The sequence below is a fragment of the Hibiscus syriacus genome, unplaced genomic scaffold, assembly GCF_006381635.1.
Source record: "Hibiscus syriacus cultivar Baekdansim isolate YM2019G1 unplaced genomic scaffold, ASM638163v2 tig00112503_pilon, whole genome shotgun sequence".
Classification (NCBI taxonomy): Eukaryota; Viridiplantae; Streptophyta; class Magnoliopsida; order Malvales; family Malvaceae; genus Hibiscus; species Hibiscus syriacus.
Window position 1 is genome coordinate 930,726 of NW_024063349.1, and position 21,693 is coordinate 952,418.

Sequence of the window (21,693 nt, forward strand, 5' to 3'; positions counted from 1 at the left end):
AAAATACCACGTACGTATCCTTTAACCTTAACTATCTTCACAATTGCCACCCTATTCCTTATTATTTATAAGGCAAGTTATACTATATAGTCTAGATTCTAGGTTAGTTTCTCAACTTCAAATTATTTTTAATCGAATTTTTCAAATATCAATATGATCAAATTATTCAAACCCAACAGGTCTCGATCCAATCTAAATTTATATGATCATTTTTTTCCTCTTGAAATTCATGTTCAAATATTGGGTGAAAACCCTAACATGACTCGACCGGGATATTATCATTAGTCTTCACTATATATCTAGATATAATTATTATAATATCCCTTTACATATATTCAAATATGAATTTTTATCTCAAAAATCGAGTCAGATTCAAGACGGGCGAAATCTACCTATACTCGGATCGGATCCGGTAAAGGGGTAATAATGATCAGAGTCGGGAGAAACCTCCCTATTCCCACATTCTGGTTCTAGGAATTAATACACATAATAAATAGAGAAGGACCATCACTATATCATACTTTCCTTATTAACCATCAGCAATTTCACAACCACTGACTATTTTATTTTATTCCTCATAGAACAACGCTATACATAATATAGAATGAGCCAACCTCTTTCATATAGAGTGCCCTTCAAACTGTCTGCTTCCTAACAAATCCAGTGCCAGGATCATCACTAGAAGGGAAAACTTCAAGCCCTGTGACCATGGCAGCTGGTGGACCACGGCGGCACCTCTGCTCCATTTCCTGAACGGAGTCGGGGTTACCGGAGAAAAGTGCTTCCACCGAACCATCCTTCCTGTTCCTAACCCAACCTTTCAAGCCTAATTGAGTAGCATTCTCTATTGTCCAGTTCCTATAAAACACACCTTGAACCCTACCCTTTATCACTACCCTTACCTGCATCACACAAATCCTCAATTCATCACAATTAAAACATACAGAGATTGAAACCCCAAATTGCACAAGCAAAGATGAAGAGGCTCATTACTTGCACAAAGTTAAAACTTTCTAAATAGAACATCCAAAAGCCATAACCCTACTTGGAAGTTGAAACATACTAAATTAATTAACCGACACAACATTCCAAAGGTTCTCCCATTATAAATGCCAAGGATGTAAATGAATAAAGCATTTGATGAACATCTCAGTTTTTGCTCGTTTATCTAGCTGAATAAATGAACATGAATAAGATTTTGAGTTTCGTTTAAAACAAGTCATGTATAGTTCATTGTTAGAAATAACCAGAAACGAGTTACAATAGAATTGCAAACTTTCTTGAGGAAATGGGAACCTGGAATGCAGAACATGGAATTCAATATGCAGAAGCTGACAATGTGGATGCATTTGGGAAATTTTCCTTTCCAGCTTCACTCTAGGAAGGGTTGAGTTAAATAGCTAGGGCACTCGGCATTACACTGATAGAAAAACTGCAAACAAGGAGAGATTGGCTTAGGCCAAAATATGTGTTGAAATTAATGTTGACTTAAACATTCCTAGATCAATAGTATTTGAGCTTAGAAATGACACTTGTCTCAATTTAGGAGGAGATTCCGTGGGTTCCACCAAAATGCTTAACATGAAACACTTTAATCAGAGAAAAATTGTCCATGCAAGCCAGCCAAAGTTAAAACTAATGTTTGGGTTCCTAATCGGATGGAGAGGATTGTGGCTGAGCAAGAATAAATGAAAATTAACTATAATCCAGTAATGAAAGCAGCCTCAACTCCCGTCGAATTGGCTTTCCCAGTGGGGACTCCTACTGGATTGGCCTTATCGGTGGGGAATGAGAGGACAACTTGCTTGGAAAGCTTGACCAACAGATTTTCTATGCTGGAGCTAATTGTGGAACATGATGAGGGAATGCCTGTTACGGAACAAGAAGCTTTGGCTGACATTACTGCATATGATTTACGAAGGAAAACCAGAGATGAAGCTACAAGTTTTGACGAATTGATGAAGAAAATGACAAATCAGAAAAAAGTGCCTGACACCAAGAAAGTAAAGGCACGATCTTCAACCTTAGGAGGTATTGGTCTCTCAAACTTATTAATATTCTTGTGTAGAATGTTAGAACATGGGTAGTTAGATTAAAGAATTACATGTTGATATAGCATGCATATTAGAGATTAGATTTAAAGTTTCAAAAGTGCAGCTTATTGTTGCAAAGAATTTCAATCGTTGTCACATAATACTCAAGCTATTAAAGGAAGAATATGGTTCTTATTTAAAGACTCCTTAACTATCGATAAGTTGTCACATGAAGGTGACTCAAGGAACCCATGGTTTCTTCCTTTAAAGCAATATATGGGTCGAATAATGGGATAGATAGAATAAGATTATGGCTGGGTATTAGTTAGGAGTAATCGGTGAGGAAGCGTAGAATCCTGGCTGGGGATTTCAGTTTCATTACTAGTCTACCAGAGAGCTCAAGCTTTGATGGCAGCAAAAGTAGTACTTCTGATATGCGGGACTCCAATGTCACCTAGATCAGATCTCACTGGACGACCACACTTTTGTAGAGCCTTTTAACCAGGTCCAATCATTAAGTTGACCATTTAGCAAAGCAACTTGACTGGGTGCTTGTTAATGGTCGATGGTCAGTATCCTACCTTCATTTTTATCGGGAGATTATAGTGCTAGCTGTTCCAGATCATTGTGCAACACTAATAAAAACTATAATGACCTCAACATGAAATTTATGCAAACTGTGGAGGGCTCTTTGAGGCAGAGAACTTCAAGGAATCCAATGACAATTGTCCATGTCAAGTTGAACGGGTTCAAGCAAGGGTTATGGCAATTTAATCAGATCCTCTTTGAAGTTATTTTTATAGAGTTAAAATTAAAAGGAAGGGGCAGGAAGAAGTTCAGCTTTCTTTACTTAGAAGTCCAGCCAACACGGGGTTGATGAAAGCTCAAATGCAACTCACACAAGAACTTCAAGTTGCTGCTAAAGGGTGAGGAGAGTTTACACCAACAAAAGTCGAGAATAAGATGGCTGCAAAAAGGTGACCTGAATACAGGTTACTTTCATAGGATGGTACAAGTTCAGCAAAGTAGGAATTCAATCGAGGTACTTCTGGATGATGATGGGAATAGGTTGGAATCCTTTGACTAGAGCCCAACTGAAGCAGTTTTGTGGAGTAAGATTAGACCAAGGCAAGAGAAGATAATCTGGCACAAGTTCTTCACCCCCAAACACTCACTAATAGCGTTAAATATAGTTCTTGTCAGACTACCAATAAAGGACAGACTGGTACAAGGGGGATGACAATCGATGAGGACTGTTTGTTGTGCAAGGAGGAGTCTAGGAATCAAATGTTCTTCCACTGCAGATACTCCAAGAAGATATAGCAGCTGGTTTTGACAATATGTGGAATTCAGAGAGAGATAGGGGAATTGGAACAGGAACTACAGTGGGATGTAAGAAATGGCTAGGGGAAATGTTTACTATGTATGGACATAGCATGGAATGTGTTCCTTTACTGTGCATGGAGTGAACGCAACAACGGGCTTTTTCATCAACTTGAACCGGACAAGAATATGCAGCTGGAGAAAATTAGAGAAGTGATTTCCTTGGACAGCAACTTTAAAGAGACCACTGTAAACACAATTCTTTGTAGAACTGGAAGATTAATCTTACAGTACTGCCAATTCTTTTTGTACAGTTGTAAACATTGTCATGCATAGCAGCTTGCTGCATTTTTGGAAAATAGAAATTAAACTGCTTAACCAGAATTAAAAAGGGGGAGTTAGCAGTATATAATAGCATTCAAAAGTTACTAATACCTAAATTGCAGAAACAGCATGTCAATTATTTACAAGAAACAGCCGAAAGAGGTTATCATAACTGTCTAAGAAGAGGCTAAGAAAGTTGGCACAAAATAAACTCTTGTGATATTTAAACGCTGATTCAAAATAGAACTATAATAGCAACCCACAATTAACAGAAATTTTAAAGGGGACAATCAATCCATTAGTAAAACTTAGACAGTCCAATTAGTTTCATCAATATAGCCATAATCTTGACAACTATGGAAGGATAAAAATGAGTCATTTTTTTTATCAATAACATAATTCCTAAAGTAAATTTCAATGCAAAACAATCAAAACAACGATAATAGATAATCGGACTACCATATAAATTAAAAATTCAACCTTACGACCTGATGTTTGTCAAGGGAACATTTCTTTTTCAAAAAAAAAAAACCCAACATTGAAATCAATTAGAGCACTTCATTACAAGGGAGGTAGAAAAACTCACCGTTTTGGATTGGGAAGGCTGAGAGGAGTCACTGTCAGCTTGAGAAGTGGCCATTGAAGTGAAAAGGGGTCGAAGGGAACGAAAACTGAGAGGGTGAGAAAGAGAAAAGCCAGAGCAAAGCGGAGAAGAAGGCGAGTTAGAACAAGAAAGAAAGGGGAATCTAGTTGCAAATTGGGACCATTTCTTTGGAATTCGATTAAGGTTAATGGTGACCCCATTTTTGGTCTTGAAGTTTTGAAATGTTTGGATTTTATAGGTGGAGAGAATTTGAAGGACTCTTCGATTCTGTTCCAGAAAAACTGTAAAATAGTGAAATCCATCTCCTTGAGCTTGCTTAGCTACAACGATTTTTTTATTTTATTAATTAATAAAATATTTTTCTTATTTGTTAAAACATAAAATAAATAGCATATGAACTTTGTGGTGAAAATTCCAGTCGCCGTAGAAAAAATCGTAAACGGAAAAAAAGGACGGAGTATACCTCTCAAATAAGAGGTGTTTTCGCTAAAAATCACCGGTGATCAGTATATTTTTTGATCTAAAATCGGTTAGATTATATTTTCTGATCTAACACTCATAGCAGTAAATCACGCCCTTTGAACCGTGTTATATGTTGATTTGGCGTCACGTGGAGTATAATGCGCCCCCTGTACCACGCTATACGCTGACTGGGTTACACGTGGGTATAGCGCCCCCTGCTCCGCGCTATACGCCACGTAGGGGTATAGCGCGGATCAAGGGCCGCGCTATACGTCGTACCAAAATTATATTTAACGCGGTCCTTGGTCCGCGCTATATAATAATTACATATAACGCGGTGCAGGTACCGCGGCTTATATGTTTATAAATACACTCCTCCGGTTCTCACATCTCATCGCATCTCTCCTCTCAACTTATAAATTAATACAACAATTTCGTCAACGAGTAATAATTCTGACAATCTTCTCATATTTGATTTAGAAATTCGTGCGATTTTTTGTTATAAGATAATTTTGTTATAATTTTTTAATTATATTTATTGTTTATTATCATTATTTGAAAAAATATTATACTAATTATTTTCAATTAATTTTTATGTTTGTAAATTGAAAAACGGGAGCATACGTCGAAATAGTTTTGCAGTGCAGATAATAATATAAAATTATATTATTTAAATTATTTACGTTGATGTGTAAAAAAAATTTTGTGTTATATTTTCGTTCATATATAATTTATTTAATCATGTTTGTTTCATTTTTTTGCAGATATAATATTGTCGCACTTTTAAACCCAAAGAATGACGCGACTTTCAGCTATTGTTTATTATGATGGTGAAATTCGAGAAGATGAAACCGGCGTTGTTTTCGTATCAAATGAGCGTGTTAAAATATCATTCAAGAGAAACATAACTCTTGAGGAGCTGATAACGAAGATTTCAAGGAAGATTCATGTTGGAAGTAGTAGAAGAATGTCGTCGTTGCAGTATAGATTTCCAATATCATTGTTGCCATTAACCTATACAGCGTTCGAACTTTCGAACAATGATGATGTTCAAATGATGGTTGAAGCTCAAAGTAATTATTCAGACGCCGCTATTGAGATGTATGCACATTTTGTTCAAGTGCGTGTTGTTCGGGGTCAATCTTTAAGCTCACACTATGGGCTGACTGAACAAGTTGATCAAGTTGACAGCCCGACTACAGTAATGTGTAATGATTTTAATGCCATAATGGGGAGACATTCATCCGCAACTCCTTACGATATGTACCAAAGTGGGTCCACGAACAATCTGTATGGCAACACTGCGTCCAGTTCAAGGGGAAGGCATTCATCTACAAATTTCTTTGACCATATGGAGATATCATCGACGCAACCATCTGTGCAGTTTCCATTTGACACGATGGCTTCAAGCTCCAGGGGGAGGCATTCGACTGCGAGCTTTTTCGATCTCAATGTCGATATGCCTTCCAGTTCAAGGGGAAGGCGTGCAAGTAGTAGGTTCTTCGACCTAAATGTGGAGAGCATGGAGGAACCATCATCTCCACCAGAAGAACCGCTTCGTGAGCCTGGTGCGGATGGTGTTGAGACTGGACTATTCATTCACCCAGAATCACCGCAATTCAACTCCGATGATGATGAAGTTCCAGGAAATGTGACACAAACTGACCCTCCTGCACACATGTATGAAGCTGATTATGGTGCAATGTACGGGCCATAATTTGCGGATATGCCTCATCTCGGTGACTATGGATATTACTCATCAATAAATAATGGTGAGTTATCTTTAGGCATGGAGTTCTCAAGCAAAGAAGAAGTGGTGATAGCTATAAAAAATTACAATATATGTAATTCTGTTCAGTCCAGAGTCAACCGATCCACGATCGAAAAATATGTATGCTACTGTGCCCGACACGAAAACGGATGCAATTAGATGGTTCGCGTATCGAAAAGGAAGAGGAAAAACAACATATGGGAACTAACAGTATACAACGGTCCTCACACATGTTGTGCTAGAGAGGTCAACCAAGATCATCCCAACTTGGACTCTGAAGTGATATGCCAAGCCATCATGCCCATGGTAAAAGCAAGCTCTCATATAGTTGTTGCAGTGTTGATTTCAGCTATACAATCGCAGTATGAGTACACTGTCTCCTATAAAAAAGCTTGGTTGGCAAAACAAAATGCCATTGTCAAACTTCATGGTAAATGGGACAGAACGTGCGACTGCGGGTTTTTTCAAGCTCTGAAGTATCCATGCTCTCATGTGATAGCAGCTTGCTCGCATACACGTCAAGACTATAACCATTTTGTGGATCTTGTATACCTACTATCTGAAGTTTTTAAGGTATACGAATTTGAGTTTCCCCCCATAGGTAATGACAAAGACCCTGATGAGGTTCAAGATTGGCTTCCGATTGTACCAAATCCGAGTTTATTGAGGGAGCGTGGTCGTCCAAAATCCAATCGAATTTATTGCGATATGGATATTCAAGAAAGATCTAGACAAGACAGAAGATGTGGCCATTGTAGAAACCCATGACACACTAGAAAAACATGTCCACTTCTGTTGTCATCAAGTAACAATTGATGAGGAAATGATGTATTTGTTTATCAAATAATAATTCTTGTATTTTAATTTGCATTTACTTCAAGTTAATGTCATTCGATAATCTCTGATTAAGATTAAAAAAATAAACACAATCATTAAATTTTATCAAACTAATAACAATTTGGTATTTAAATACAACAAACTTACAATAAGAATTAAACGGTAAATGATAACCAAATTACAATAAATGATATTAAATGGTAATAAACAAAATTAACTGAAATAAATTAAAAAAAATCCAACAAATTTAATAAAATAAAGAAAGTATTAAATGAGAAATAATAAAAAAATTACAATTAAACAAAATAAAGTAAATACAAATATAATAAAAAAATCTATTGACGCCTGCGTCGTGAATGTGTTCCGCAGGGCGGTGGCTGTCGGTCTCGAGGAGGATTTCTTCGTATCACTGGTTCTGACTCCTCGCTGTCATCGTCGTCGTCGTCGTCCTGAGCAGGTACATTAGGTTGATGAGGAGATGATGACGATGAAGCACCTCCATAGAATAAGGACCCTGGAGGTGTATGACTGACTATCCCACCGGCCTGCGAAAACTGGGAAAACCCAGACATCGCTGAGTGTGAAAACTGTACAGGAGGTATCTGTGCTGCGGCCATGGGTGATGAGGCTGAACCCGCCAAATATCCAGCATATGAACCCCAAGTCAGATCTACAAACAAAGACCCATAATAGCCTCCAGGAGGGGTCATCTGTGACGGTGGCGGGGTCATAAAACCATGTGAAGGCGGTGGCGGCGACATCTGGTAATGGAAAGGCGATGGCGTCATCATATATGGCTGCAGTGGCTACTGGGAAGGTCCTGCTGGTGCAGCTGAGGATGAACCGGAAGCACCTGCTCTCCGTCCACGAGTCGGGGGACGATGGTGCTGTGTAGGATCACGTCTCAATCGATGTCGCGGAAAGATCTGCCCTCGTGCATCATCGGAAAGCAGAAACGATTTCCTATTACTGTTGAACCACTCATAATAACCGTCAGCATACATCAAGAGGTCATCAAAAATGGGCTCTCTACGGGGAAGGCGCCGATGTCGATCCTCCCACAACACGACCCACTCATGATGCCTCACCAGCCAATCTGTATTTGTCTTGCCGCGTCTATCTAAGCTATGCAACTAGTCCATATTGCGAGGTGCTTCCGGAATTGGTTCAAAAAACAACCAAACTGCCGGAGCACGCGATCAGTGGAGTGCCACTCGACGGTCGCATAACATATCAGAGGGACCATCGCCATCTAAACATCTGATGGACCCCTCAACTCAGGTGGGATCACCGCACTCACATCATCAGTAGAATATGGCACCCATTAAAACTAAAACAAATAATATATAATTTTTATCAAAATAATAATCTAATTATATAACTATAATCTAAAATCGATTTTTAAACATTAAAATTCATACATGTGTGCCAGCCTTCTGATCGATTAGCACCCTAATTTTTTCTAAATCATCAGGTAGCTCCTGATGATTTTTCCCATCAGTAGACCACCTATTCAAGGAAAAAAATTTGTTATACGTTGTATAAAATTATTAATATACAAAATCAGTCTTATAATTACCTCAGAAGTAGTGGAAATACGAATGGGTTCTTAACAACGGGACATAAAAAGGGCAATCGATATCATGCCCAAGACTGCAGCAGCCGGAGAGATCCGCCGATAGTATTACGCCTGTAGTCAGTGGCTCCACACATCTCCCTGTACAGTAAAGTCAAAACTGTCGAGCCCCAAATGAATGATCTAGCGAGACGAAAGTCGCTAAGATGTCACAACCACATGCAGTGAACTAGGTTGCGCAATTTGTCCGGCATCAGCAACCCTCATATCAGCTGCAATATACATGCTCGTGCATATATCTTAACCTCATCCTCAGAGGCGTCTGCGCTCAACTCCCGAAAATTGGCATCTAACCAATTTAACAGTATCCTACATCCAATAAAATTTTCCGGGACACGTCCTAGACTATCCCGACACAAAGTAGTCCAAGAACCGGAAGCTATCCCCGATATCACATCTCCATCCACCAAGCCCTAGGTGCATAGAAACATCCTCAAGCGTGATCGTGCACTCTCTGCATGGAAGATGAAATGTGTGGGTCTCCGGCCTCCACCGCTCTACTAAGGCAGAAATCAGGTCTGGCTCTATCTTACAGTGACCCTGATATCTACCTATATAACCGAATCCAGCCTCTACTAAATACGACAAGACAAGGTTGGGTATCACTAACTTAAGATTCCTAATAAAAGGATCTAATACACGGTCCTTCTCCTAAAAATAAATAATTACAAAAATTAATTTTTAATTTAATAATCATGCATTAAATAAATCAACTAATTATTACTAATATTTTAAATTAAATTAAAACATTAAAATGTTACCGTATCAGCAAAGTGTCGAGATATTTAATTCTTAATTTAATAATCATGCATTAAATAAATCAACTAATTATTACTAATAATTTAAATTAAATTAAAACGTTAAAATGTTACCGTATTAGCAAAGTGTAGAGATATATGATTTTCATCCGAGCGAAGTAGACTGTCTTCCATTATATATCTGCAAAAGAATTATATTAGTAAAATATTAAATAAAGTAAAATATGTAAATAAATTAAATACATAATAGTAAAAATATTGTAAAATATACCTTAAAAAGAGAGAATATTTGAGAGAATTTGGTGTGATAAAAGTGATTGAGGATGGGGGTATTTATAGGGAGGATTGGGATGTGGAAGGGCGGGTATTTAGGGGTATAGCGCGCTCCCTGCACCGCGCTATACCACACGTGTCAGATACCCAGGTATTAGGGGGCGCTATACCCACGTGGCGTCAAATCAGCGTATAACGCGATTCAGGGGGCGCGCTTTACTACTACGGGTGTTAGATCGAAAAATATAATCTGACCGGTGTTAGATCGATAAATATACCGATCACCAGTGATTTATTGAGAAAAACATCCAAATAAGAAAGTATTACGTGGAAAACAATTGAATAATGTTTGATTTCATTTAAAATTTATTTAATTTAGATTGGAATTAATTTAATACTAGATAAATGTAATAAATTTTACTTGAATTATATTCGTTATTGTTTAATTCATTATTTGACTTAATTTGTTACTCGTTAAGTTCGTCTGAATTTTTTATCTTATTTTTCTAAAATATATATAAAATCTAGTAATATTATATAGAATTTCATACAAACATAAATTAATAAATTTAAAAAGATATGAAAATAGAGGATGAAGTAATTTTTTCTATATTAAACTAAAAGTGATTATAAAATAATATATATTCTAAGTAATCTTAATTATTTGACAATGAAATGTTCAATCACCTTTGAAATGTAGGTGTTTAAACCTATAATCTCAAAGAACAACAATAGTTCCTTTAACCATTGAGGTAAGTTGATTTGTGCAATGATAAAGTAAATCTAAAACTTAATAAGAAATTATGAAAATATATATAATCAATAAATACGCAAAGTAACATATTAAATTAAAATAATTATTCATAAATACATCAAACTAACATATTACAATTATTCTTAAAGGAAAAAAAGTTTAACAATACATACTAAATCCTAAAAGTAATCGCCATCCTAAAAAAATTACAATAAAATTTAAAAACTACTAGCGAATTTATCGAATTGAATTAAACCTTACTCGATTTGATTTGTTATGATCTCAAGTCAAATTCGAAACGGGTATTAACCAAATCAAACTCGAACCGTTCCTAGGTTACTCAACTCAATTAACTCACCAAAAAGCAGCATTAAAGTTGTGGGGAGAGAAGGTCCAAAAGGAGGTAAACTATGTCCGAGCAAATCGCAAAGAGCAAGACGAGGACGAAGAACACAAGCGTTACGCGAAAGAGAAGGATGAATAAGATGAAAGCTGCGATTGTTTGGAAGAAGAAGAAGATTGGTGAATCTGATATCAACATTGTTGTTGCTTTTGGTGAATTCGGAGCTTTTGAATGCTTAAAAAGAGTGGAAAATTACAAGGTTGTAGAGTGTTGTAGGGTTCTCCCTGGGTTGTTGAATAACTCTTTCTCAAAACTTCTGGATCCAAGTGATGTTTATGAAAATCAATTATAGATTACATGTACAAACCCATTCTATATCCGCACGATCATTTTGCAAACGGCTTAATACCCAAATAAGTGTTCAAATTATATTTTTTTCTTAAATAGATACTACAATATTTTTTAGCCCATTTAAGTGTCTAACTTATAAATGTTACTACTTTAGGTGTTTGAATCGTCAATAGTGTTAATTTTTCCCGTTTAGTGACATGTGTCACAATATGATAATTTTGAAAAGTTTTATATAAAATTAAAAAATAAAATTATATATATTTTAAAAAAAGAAAACACATAAATTTTGAAATAATCCCAAAACTTTGAAAATCTTCATTTCAACCCCTAAACTCATGTTGACCGCTGCCCTTTGCCGTCGACGAAGCTCCACCCGACCTCGCCTTCCCCTGGTGACCAAAACCCCTATGAAATCGTGACGAATCGACATTTTATACCCCACGAACCCTAGGATGAAAATCGCGACCCCACACGATTCTGACGGTCAATTGGCAACAACTACGATGACTTATAACTAGGATGATGGCAGGGACTATGTCGGCGGCAGTGGTCGTGGTCAAAAAAGACGACGGCGGTGGGTTAGTGTTAGGATTTGGGGATTTTAGAGATTTTTAAGATTTGTTGTAATTTAAAATAAATTATGGTATTTTTATAAATATAATAATATTTTTAATATTTTTTTAAAAAAAAAATTCAAAATTATCATATTGTGAAATGTGTCACTTAACGGCCATTACTTCTCGGACACCTAAAATGATAATGTTTATAACGTTAGGCGCCTAGATGGGATAAAAAATATTGTAGGCACCAATTTAGGTAAGAAAAGTATAGTTTGAGCACTTATTTAGGTATTAATCCTTTGCAAACATCAATATCTTATGAGCCCAAAAAAGTGATATTTGTGTACTAAAAACCAAAATTTTAAACAACTTGGGCTGACTTAATTTAATAATGAAACCCTACAAACACTCTTCAAACCGCTATCTTATGAACCCAATTTGGATTCTGATTCAAGCCTCTACCCATAGTTTCCAAACATTTTTTATATTAATGTAATAATTTTAATTAAATAAATACTTTAAATTTTTTAATTTTTAGTATTTTGGGATAAAAAAGTTTATTTGTATATGTAAATTGTTAGTCAATAAATAATTAACACTCTAATAATATAGAGACATTTTTGCCCTAAAATAAAATGTTGAGGTTAAAATACTCCAAAAAAAAAAAAAGGAATAAGAGCTAAAATTACTATTCAATCAATTGATAGGAATCTTTTTGTCCTAAAATGAAACGTTGGGACTAAAATGCTCAAAAAATAATATGGGTCAAAATGATTATTTAATCAAATGTTAGGGATGGTTTTGATATTATCTCATTTATATTTTTTTATTAATTTGAGGTAAGTACAAGGTAATATATGTTCAAACATAGCTCTCAATCATTTGACATTATACACTCATATTCCTGACATTTATGATACTTGAACTCAAAATCTAAAAAAATAATAATTCATTTATTACCAAAATCGTTTTGTTCGTGTCCGTTTATATTATATGATTTCCTTATTTTGGGGCTAAAAGTTCAAAGGTGAAGGAAGTCAAAACTAAAATCAACAATCAAGACTTCAACATTTGGCCCCTAAAGTTAGACTAAAGAGAATTTGAAGTTTGAACTGGACTGCACGTGGGTTGCAAATACTACTTATTAAACGTTTCTTTTCTCCACAAACCCACGTTTACATATTCCAAATTCCATGCTCTTTTTTATATGTATATCATTCTTGTTCTTATCTCTAAGAGAGGGTGTACTCAATAAATTTAATATTCAAAATTTAGATAAATCGATCCAATAATTATTTAATTACGAAATGATTTAGTCTGATTATCAATCTTATAACTTTATTAATAAGATCATTTAATTATTTAAATAATATCAATCAAATCATATATTATTAATATTTGACGGAATAAATTTTGTACTAATTATATTTTAAAGTATATATGAGATGTATTCAATTAATAACCAATAATTAAATTTATTTTAGTGGTTTGTGTGTTTCTATACTCCCTTCGTTATTACTTTTATTTCTATTTTTTCTGACATTTAACTATAATATTAAATACATTATACGTAAAATATGTTGTAATTTATATGCAAAGTTGATCTAGTGGTCACAACTGTAGTTTACCTTAAATTTAATAGTTTAAAAGTCTTCGTAATACTATAAAAAGTATTTAAACATTTATTTGATCATTATTAAAATAATATTTTTATATAAATATAAAATATTTCATATTATAATACGATAACATATACAAACATGATATAAAATTAAAAAATATCAAATATTGATTCAAGTAAGAATTCAAAAGAATGACCATGGACTAAAAACCTTTAAATATATAGTAGCAATAAACATTTCTTTTTCTTCTCCATTTTTCTAGAAGAGGATTTTCTGTTAGTTTCGGTCGTAATAGACGTAGTAACAAACTTAGTATTAAAATAAGGAAGCATGAACCTCGATTTTTATGATTATCTTAAGTATGTGTTAACATGGACCATCAACTTTTTTATACGAGAAATAAATATGTTATCTATATAGCAAAAACATGTTTATAAATTTTAAAATAATATATAATAAAAGTCCCACATATATACTTTTTAAATCAGAATATGAATAAATTTACTTAGTTGTCAAATGTGGATTTTGAAAATTATATAAAAAAAATAGAGGAAAAAGGAAAAAAGAAGAGTAGGAAAGTGGGTAGTTGAATGAAGGGAAAGGAAAAAGGAGGGAGTTGGCTTGCAAATTCAAACTCCAGCAGAGCACCACGTTTGAGCGACGTGGAATGGGACCTAATAGTCCCCTTCATGTCTGGTGGCTAATTTTTTCATTTAAGCTCCATCAATGTCAAACCCATGATTACGATATCTAATCATGTAATTATGTATCATCGTTATATTTGAATATTCTAGTAAACCCTAATGAACGGAGAAAATATTCCTTAAATCCAAACCCTTTTCAAACCCATCATGTATGTCATGTATGTATGAGATACACATGCATTGATGCGGAACATGATGATGGTGATGCTCATCATAATGTCCTTTGCCTCCTGCCCAAGTAAATGAAGTAAACAAACTTTTAAAAGGATTATATTATAAATAAGTATTTGAAATATATATTGGTATAATGATACAATTATCTTTCAATTTTTGTATAAATGGTCAATTATCCCATATTATTTTAAAAAACATTTTACCCTTCAATGTTTCAATTCTTTGTCAAAACAACTACATGTTGAATGTAAATAGTTAGTTGACTAATGGTCAACATATGTTGTTGACGTGATATTTTTACATGTGTTTAATAGCTGACATGACACGTGACACGTCTGTAACATATGTTGACAGTTAGTCAACTAATAATTTTCATCAAACAAGAACTATTTTTGCAAAAAGTTGAAACGTTTGATGTAAAATATTCTTTAAAAAAAATAGGGACAAAGTGACTAGTTGTGCAAATGTTTGGGGGTAATTATGTCTTATTCTTATAAGTGCCTATCGGAACCGTCTTTCGGTTGGACCCCGGAATTGGGCTTCGACTTGAAATGAGTGGATTAGAGTCGCCACCGATCATTTATTTTAAAACAAATAGGTTGATCGAATACCTTTCTTTCTTACCAGATCCGCGTTGTACCAAAAACGTGTCAGGTTCGGGAGTCGGTTACGGTCAAGGAAGGATTAGCACCCTTGAACCGCCCTTTCGGTACCAATTAATTTGCTGGTTGTCTTTAATTACGAAAATTAAAAATTAAAATTAAAAATTCGATTCGAATAATTACATTTGATCAGTTGAAATTTATCGACAAAGTAAAAACGTTAGAGAGAATAAATAAATAAATAAATAAAAGAAAAAAACATTAGTATAATAAAAATAAAAAGATAAATAAATAAATTTAGTGAAAAGACAAGGAAAAAAGTTAATAAAGCAATGAAAATAAATGAAATGGAAAAAAAAATTGAACAAAATGAACAGGAAAAAAAAGGTAATAGCAAGGGGTTACATTCTAAAAAAAATGGTAAAAAATAGGGGTTTAGCTGGTAATTACATATTAAATGCACAAGATTGGTAACTAAAATGTAATTACCATGAAACCAAGAGACCAAAAATAAATAAATAAAAAATTAAATAAAAAATAAATTAAATTAAACTAGTGACTAAAATAAGTCATGCGTAAAATTGGAGTTCAGAATTAAAATAATGGGAATTACCATAAGTGATTAAAATGGAAAAAGTATAAGTTATAGGGACTGAGGACAACGTTTACCCGTGCGTGAAAATACACAGTAAGTCCCCAAGCAAAACGGCGCCGTTTTGCTTCTGGTATAACTATGTGATTCTAAGGCCAAACGGCCTAACTCCCCTCATTCTCTCTAGTAGCTCTCTCTCTACAAAAAGAGAGAACCTCTGGTTCTCTCGCTTGTCTCTAGCATGTCCCATCTGAGGGATGGCCGGCCACCGAGCCATTGTCGACGAGCGATGGTCAGGAAAGTCGAAACTCGCCTACCCGGTTCTTCTCAACCCCGAGATCCCAAATCCAAACTCCAAAACATCAAACTTGGACCCCCTCGGCGTAGATCTAACAAAAACCCTTCTGGTTCTTTACCTTTTTCTTCCGATGGCTCCTTGGTTTTGAGACGATGATGATTTTTTTTTTCTTGTTTTCGTCACTGTTTTGCTCTCTGTTGTTTATTGTTTTGGTGTTGTTATGCTTGTATTTTGGCTCGATGATGTTTGGTTGATGTCTTGGTGTTTTTGATACTGTTGGCAGTGTTTGATCTCTCGATGATGATGAGTTTTTCTGTTCGGTGAACTATTTCGCTTGGATTTCTGTATAATGTGGTTGTTTCTGACTGTGGGCTGGTTGCTCTCTGTTTCTCCCCGTTGATGTCACCGTGGTGGGGTATTTATACCCACCCCACTGGTGGCCTGCTCCGATGAAAACGGGGTTATTCCCGTCTATTTCATGTTAACGTTGTTCACGTAGCCGGGAATCCCTGGATGGTGCAGTCCCAGTTTTCCCGGCCGGCCGATGCGCCGTTTGACCGTTTGGCCCCCTATGTGGCGTTGTTGACTGACACAATTTTATTGACAAATAGCCCTTCTTGCCTTGAGCTATGTTGTAAATGATGTGCCTTGGAGCTGAGCGTAGTCGAACTCGAAGGTATTTTGGACACATATAACCCTTCTAGCCTTGAGTTATGCTGTAAATGATATGCCGTCGAAGCTGAGTGTAGTCGAACTCAAAGGTCTTTTGTTGGCAGACAACCCTTCTAGACTTAAGTTGTGCTGCAAATGATATGCCTTGTAGCTGAGCGTAGTCGAACTCGAAGGTCTTTGGTAGATAGCCCTTCTCGACTTAAGCTATGCTGCAAATGATGTGCCTTGGAGCTGAGCGTAGTCGAACTTGAAGGGTCTTTGGTTGGCAGATAACCCTTCTCGACTTAGTTATGCTGCAAATGATATGCCTTGGAGCTGAGCGTTGTCGAACTCGAAGGTCTTTTAGTGACAAATAACCTTTCTAGCCTTGAGTTATACTGTAAATGATGTTCCCTCGAAGCTGAGTGTAATAGAACTCGGGGGGTCTTTGGCAGATAGGCCTTCTTGACTTAAGCTATTCTGCAAATGATGTGCCTTGGAGTTGAGCGTATTCGAACTCGAATATCTTTGGTTGGCAGATAACCCTTCTAGACTTAAGTTATGCTGCAAATTATATGTCTTGGAGCTGAGCTTAGTCAAACTCGAAGGTTTTTTGGTGACAGATAACCCTTCTAGCCTTGAGTTATGTTGTAAATGATGTGCCCTCAAAGCTGAGTGTAATCGAACTCGGGGTCTTTGGCAGATAGCCCTTCTCGACTTAAGCTATGATGCAAATGATGTTCCTTGAAGCTAAGCATAGTCGAACTCGAAGGTCTTTGGTTGGAAGATAACCCTTCTCAACTTAAGTTATGCTGCAAATGATATGCCTTGGAGCTGAGCGTAGTCAAACTCGAAGGTCTTTTGGTGACAGATAACCCTTTTAGCCTTGAGTTATGCTGTAAATGATGTGCCCTCGAAGCTGAGTGTAATCGAACTCGGGGGTCTTTGGCAGATAGGCCTTCTCGACTTAAGCTATGCTGCAAATGATGTGCCCTGGAGCTGAGCATAGTCGAACTCGAAGGTCTTTGTTGGCAGATAACCCTTCTAGCCTTGAGTTATGTTGCGGATAGTTTGTTTAAAAAAATGGCTTCCCTTCACGGGTCGAAGCCGGTCATCATTCTTCAGGTGGTTCCTTTGAGTGAGTCCAAACTAAATAAGACGATCTTTGAATTACTCCCCTTTTACGGGAAAGCCTACTGATGAATTCTAACAACCGGATATCTTCCGTTGTGGAATTAAAATCTGGCTTGAAGACATTAACTTGAAATATGTTGCTCGTTGTTTAGTTGAGCTGAACTGGATTTGTTCTGAATTGGTTCTCGAACTCATCTGTAGTTGACTTTGAGATCTGTAGATATGTCAAGTCGGTTGAGGTGAAGCCTCTCACTGCTGAGTTAAGCAACCACCATCGTTCTTTAAAGGTGCTTGTGAATCGAGTATCATTCATCCTGAAGTCGAAACTTGACTCTAAAAGCTGCAAAAATCATGTATGCTAAAATGATGAATGTGATGCACCTAAGTATGTCTAAGATGCATGCAATATGAATGAATTATGTGTTATTTCTTGGATGGAGTCTCGTGTTTTGTCTGCCAATCTGGTCCATGGAATTGATCGTGCCCCCATCCACTTTTCAAGCTTGGGCTTTATAGACCTTTCATATATGAGAATGTTCTTGTTGAAAATGTTTTTCTCCTTTTTTCTTGTTTTATGAGGGAAAATGATAAAAATGATGTGAAATATTGTTCGCAATTGCATCAAATTATAAACGTGAATTCAAGGAATATCAAAGGAATCAAGAGCTCTTTTAACGCTTTTAGAGTTACAGCTCTTTGACAAACGTTCAAATGGATGAGTTGGCTTTAGGTTGGCCTCCTTTTTAAGGATTCGGTAACCCAAAATGTCATTTTTTTAAATATCGCAACATGCTTTGGCATTTCAATTGGGTGCGGAAAAAATGACGCGACTAGTATAATCAATTATTAGACTTTTTATTTTGGAAATCTTCCATTTGTTCAAGTTTTGTAAGCTCCTCTAATAAAGGTAGTGCAGAAATATCGGTCTAACAATGAAATTCTTGAGTGCTCGTGTGAAATTGACTATAACAGGTGTTCCTTAACTCCCTTAGTCCATCATTACCAAAAATTTCTTGCTTAGATAAATTTGTCGTTATCTGGCTAGTTGAATCCATAAAGCATGGGCGTTTAACTAATTACTTTAGAGGGACAACTTAACATTATAATCACTTTTATCAAGTTAACTGAATGGTTCATCTCATCACAAAGTCTTCGGTCGGACAATAGTAGTGGAGCAAACACCGAATTGCCAAGTGTTCGAGCAATGTCATGGTTAGAATGTATATTCATAAGGCCAGGGCTTTCAAGTTTCCTTTATAACTAATTGCCTTAGTGGAATAGCTCAGCTTTACGGATTTAATTTCTTAAGATTATCAAGAAGAATCTGTTATAGTCTAGGTGTTGTTAAAAGTCAAAAATTTCATCTTTAGAGTTCAATTTTCAAACAACTGACCTAAACTAGATTTACTTACTCGACTATTTCATCTGTAAAGATAATGATCATCATTGAACGTCTTAAATGAAAATTATAGTAATTCTCATATGCAAATGATGCCCCATGTTGTCCCCACATTATGAAAGGAAAAAGGTTAAATTTCAAGAACAGGGTACGGTGTTTGAGTATATATTCTGGGTAAGGCCAAAGTCCTTGTTTTAAATCATGCGATTTTATCAAAGATCTGTAACTTTGAACCATTTACAGATTTTCTTAATTCAAATGACATTCAAAGAATTGCAAGTTTGCAAATGTGATTCATTGCTTAACATCTTTAAAGTAACTTAAATTTATTCGAATGTCCTTACACAAACTTGAGATGAAAGAAAAAAAACAAATTCAAACAAAATGTCTCAAATGATGAAATGGTTTTCCTCACTTGGATGCCCCCAAGTTGCTGAAGTCGATCCAGTTCTGGTTACGCATCTTCTGTACGACTCTTTTGAAAGCGTAACAGTTCTCAATTCTGTGCCCTGGGCACCGCCGTGATATTCACAATGAGAATTTTCATCATACCACTTGGAGTACGAGGGCTTCATGGGTTCCACCGGATATGGTGACACTACGTGGGTGTCAAGAAGTTGCTGGTAAAGCTCCTTATAGGTCATGGGAATAGGGTCGAAATGCTCTCTTTCCTTCTGGGGTTATCTGAAATCTTGTTTAGAAGTACCTGATGGTACAACTGTAGTTGATTTTGGGCCGGAGATTGTAACACTTTTATTGACGTGTTTGATGTTGTTAATTTCTCTATACCTCTCTTTCGTAAGAGGTTTCTTATTGGTTTCCCCATCCTTAATCTAGCCCTGCTTTATGGTCGACTCGACCATTTCTACGGCCATAACCAAGTATGAAAAGCTTCCTGATGTGATCGCAACCAGGTGTTTGAAGTATGGAGTCTTCAGGGTCTGTACGAAAATTTTTCGGGTTTCATATTTCATCCAAAGGTGGATGCACTTGTACAGCCAAATCTCTCCATTTTTACGCGTATTGCCTGAAACTCTCGTTATGCTTATTTCCCATGCTTTGTAGCATAACTTGATCTGGCCTTATGTCATTGACATGCTTGTATTGTTCGAGAAATGACTTGGTCAGGTCCTTCCAGGTCTTGATATTTGATCGGCTTAATTGGTTGTACCACCGAATGGCTGAGCCCGACAGACTCTCCTAGAAGCAGTGGATCATGAGTTGGTCATTTCCTCCATATCCTATCATCTTTCGGCAAAACATGGTGATGTGAGTGGATGAGCAACTACTCCCGTCAAACTTCTTGAATTCCGAGGACTTGAATTTCGGAGGAAGAACCAAATCATAGACCAGATTGAGCTCCGCGACATCGACTCCAGGGTAGTCATGGTCCTCTATAACTACCGTCATTTGGTGCTCCAATTGCTTGATTTTCTCCTCCATCTTCTTTGATTTGTCTTCTTCGTCTGAATCTGGTATATGGTAGTAACCTGGATTGTTCTCAGGGTTAAATACAGAGGACGAGGGCTTCATTTTCGCAACAGATGAGTCCCCTCGAAGTTCCAGTAAGATTTCAGGTAAGACAACCACTTATGGGGTAGGTGGTATAGTTACCCCTTCCGGTGAACCTGCCCCAGGCGCACTAGTCTGTTGTAGGCCAACTAACATGGAAATGATCTGATCAACCAAAGACTCTTGGTTCTTCATGATTGTATTCAGAGTATTCAGACTACTCTGTTTTATCTTGTCTTCAAGTTCTTTCTATAATTTTGCCATGTTCTCCTCGATTTTCTCCATTCTTGCTTTCATCTTCTTCTTTTTCAGGCGGGTGTTATGCGGATGGTGCGTGTCCTGAGCTTGAGGTGGTACCTCCAGTATTTGTTCCTTTTCGATGAGACATGTTTTCGTTAGTTAATGTGAATGCAAAGAAAATAACAAAATGTCTAAATGCATGATGCATGAAATGTCTGAGGCATTGATCCAAAAAATGTGCATGTTATTTTGAATAATCCTTATTGTGGGGAAAAGTGTTACGTCTGAAGAGACAAAAAAAAATTTGATGGTATAGATCCCGCACAGCTTCTGACAAGTTGGTTCGTCTTCTGCCTTTTTTCATCGGTTGAATATCCTATCGAACCATTCCGACTCCTTTGGCTAAACTTGTGCAGGTGATGGGCTTCTTGCCCCAAAAAAGGTCTCGAATGACTGCATCCTCGGCTTTCACTCTATGTCGAGCTTGCTCCAAACGAAAGCACCATTAGAGCCCTCCATCCGAAGTTTACCGACTTGTTTCTAGAATTCGTTAATAATGGCATCCATCTTGTTCTCGTAGTCTTCAAAAGAAGCGTCTCAGTCCGTAGCATTTTCCTCATCTTGCCCCTGCAATCTTTGCCTCTGAGTATTCTTTGACCACGGCTGGACTTATGAGCTTTTTATCTCTTTGTATTATAACCCCTTTGTCCATTAATGCAGCTTATTCATATTAACA

At 36.4% G+C, this 21,693-nt stretch overlaps 1 protein-coding gene across 1 annotated transcript; it reads right to left on the reverse strand.

Annotated features, from left to right (window-relative positions):
- Positions 1-559: 559 nt before the first annotated feature.
- On the reverse strand, positions 560-20,738 carry LOC120180959. The gene is made up of 3 exons (XM_039186226.1): positions 20,544-20,738; positions 4,267-4,551; positions 560-902 (listed from the first exon to the last, which is right to left on the reverse strand). The coding sequence occupies exons 1-3, from the start codon at positions 20,736-20,738 to the stop codon at positions 636-638; spliced, it is 747 nt and encodes a 248-aa protein (XP_039042157.1). The 3' UTR covers positions 560-635.
- Between the last annotated feature and the right edge of the window lie 955 nt (positions 20,739-21,693).

Coding starts and splice junctions, on each gene's coding strand:
- LOC120180959 (XM_039186226.1), bottom strand. CDS start 20,738: ATGAAGCCCTCGTCCTCTGTATTTAACCCTGAGAACAATCCAGGTTAC. Junction 4,552..20,543: donor TCAATCTGGTCTATGATTTG/GTTCTTCCTCCG, acceptor TTTCTGGAACAG/AATCGAAGAGTCCTTCAAAT. Junction 903..4,266: donor AGCCTTCCCAATCCAAAACG/GTGAGTTTTTCT, acceptor TGTGTGATGCAG/GTAAGGGTAGTGATAAAGGG.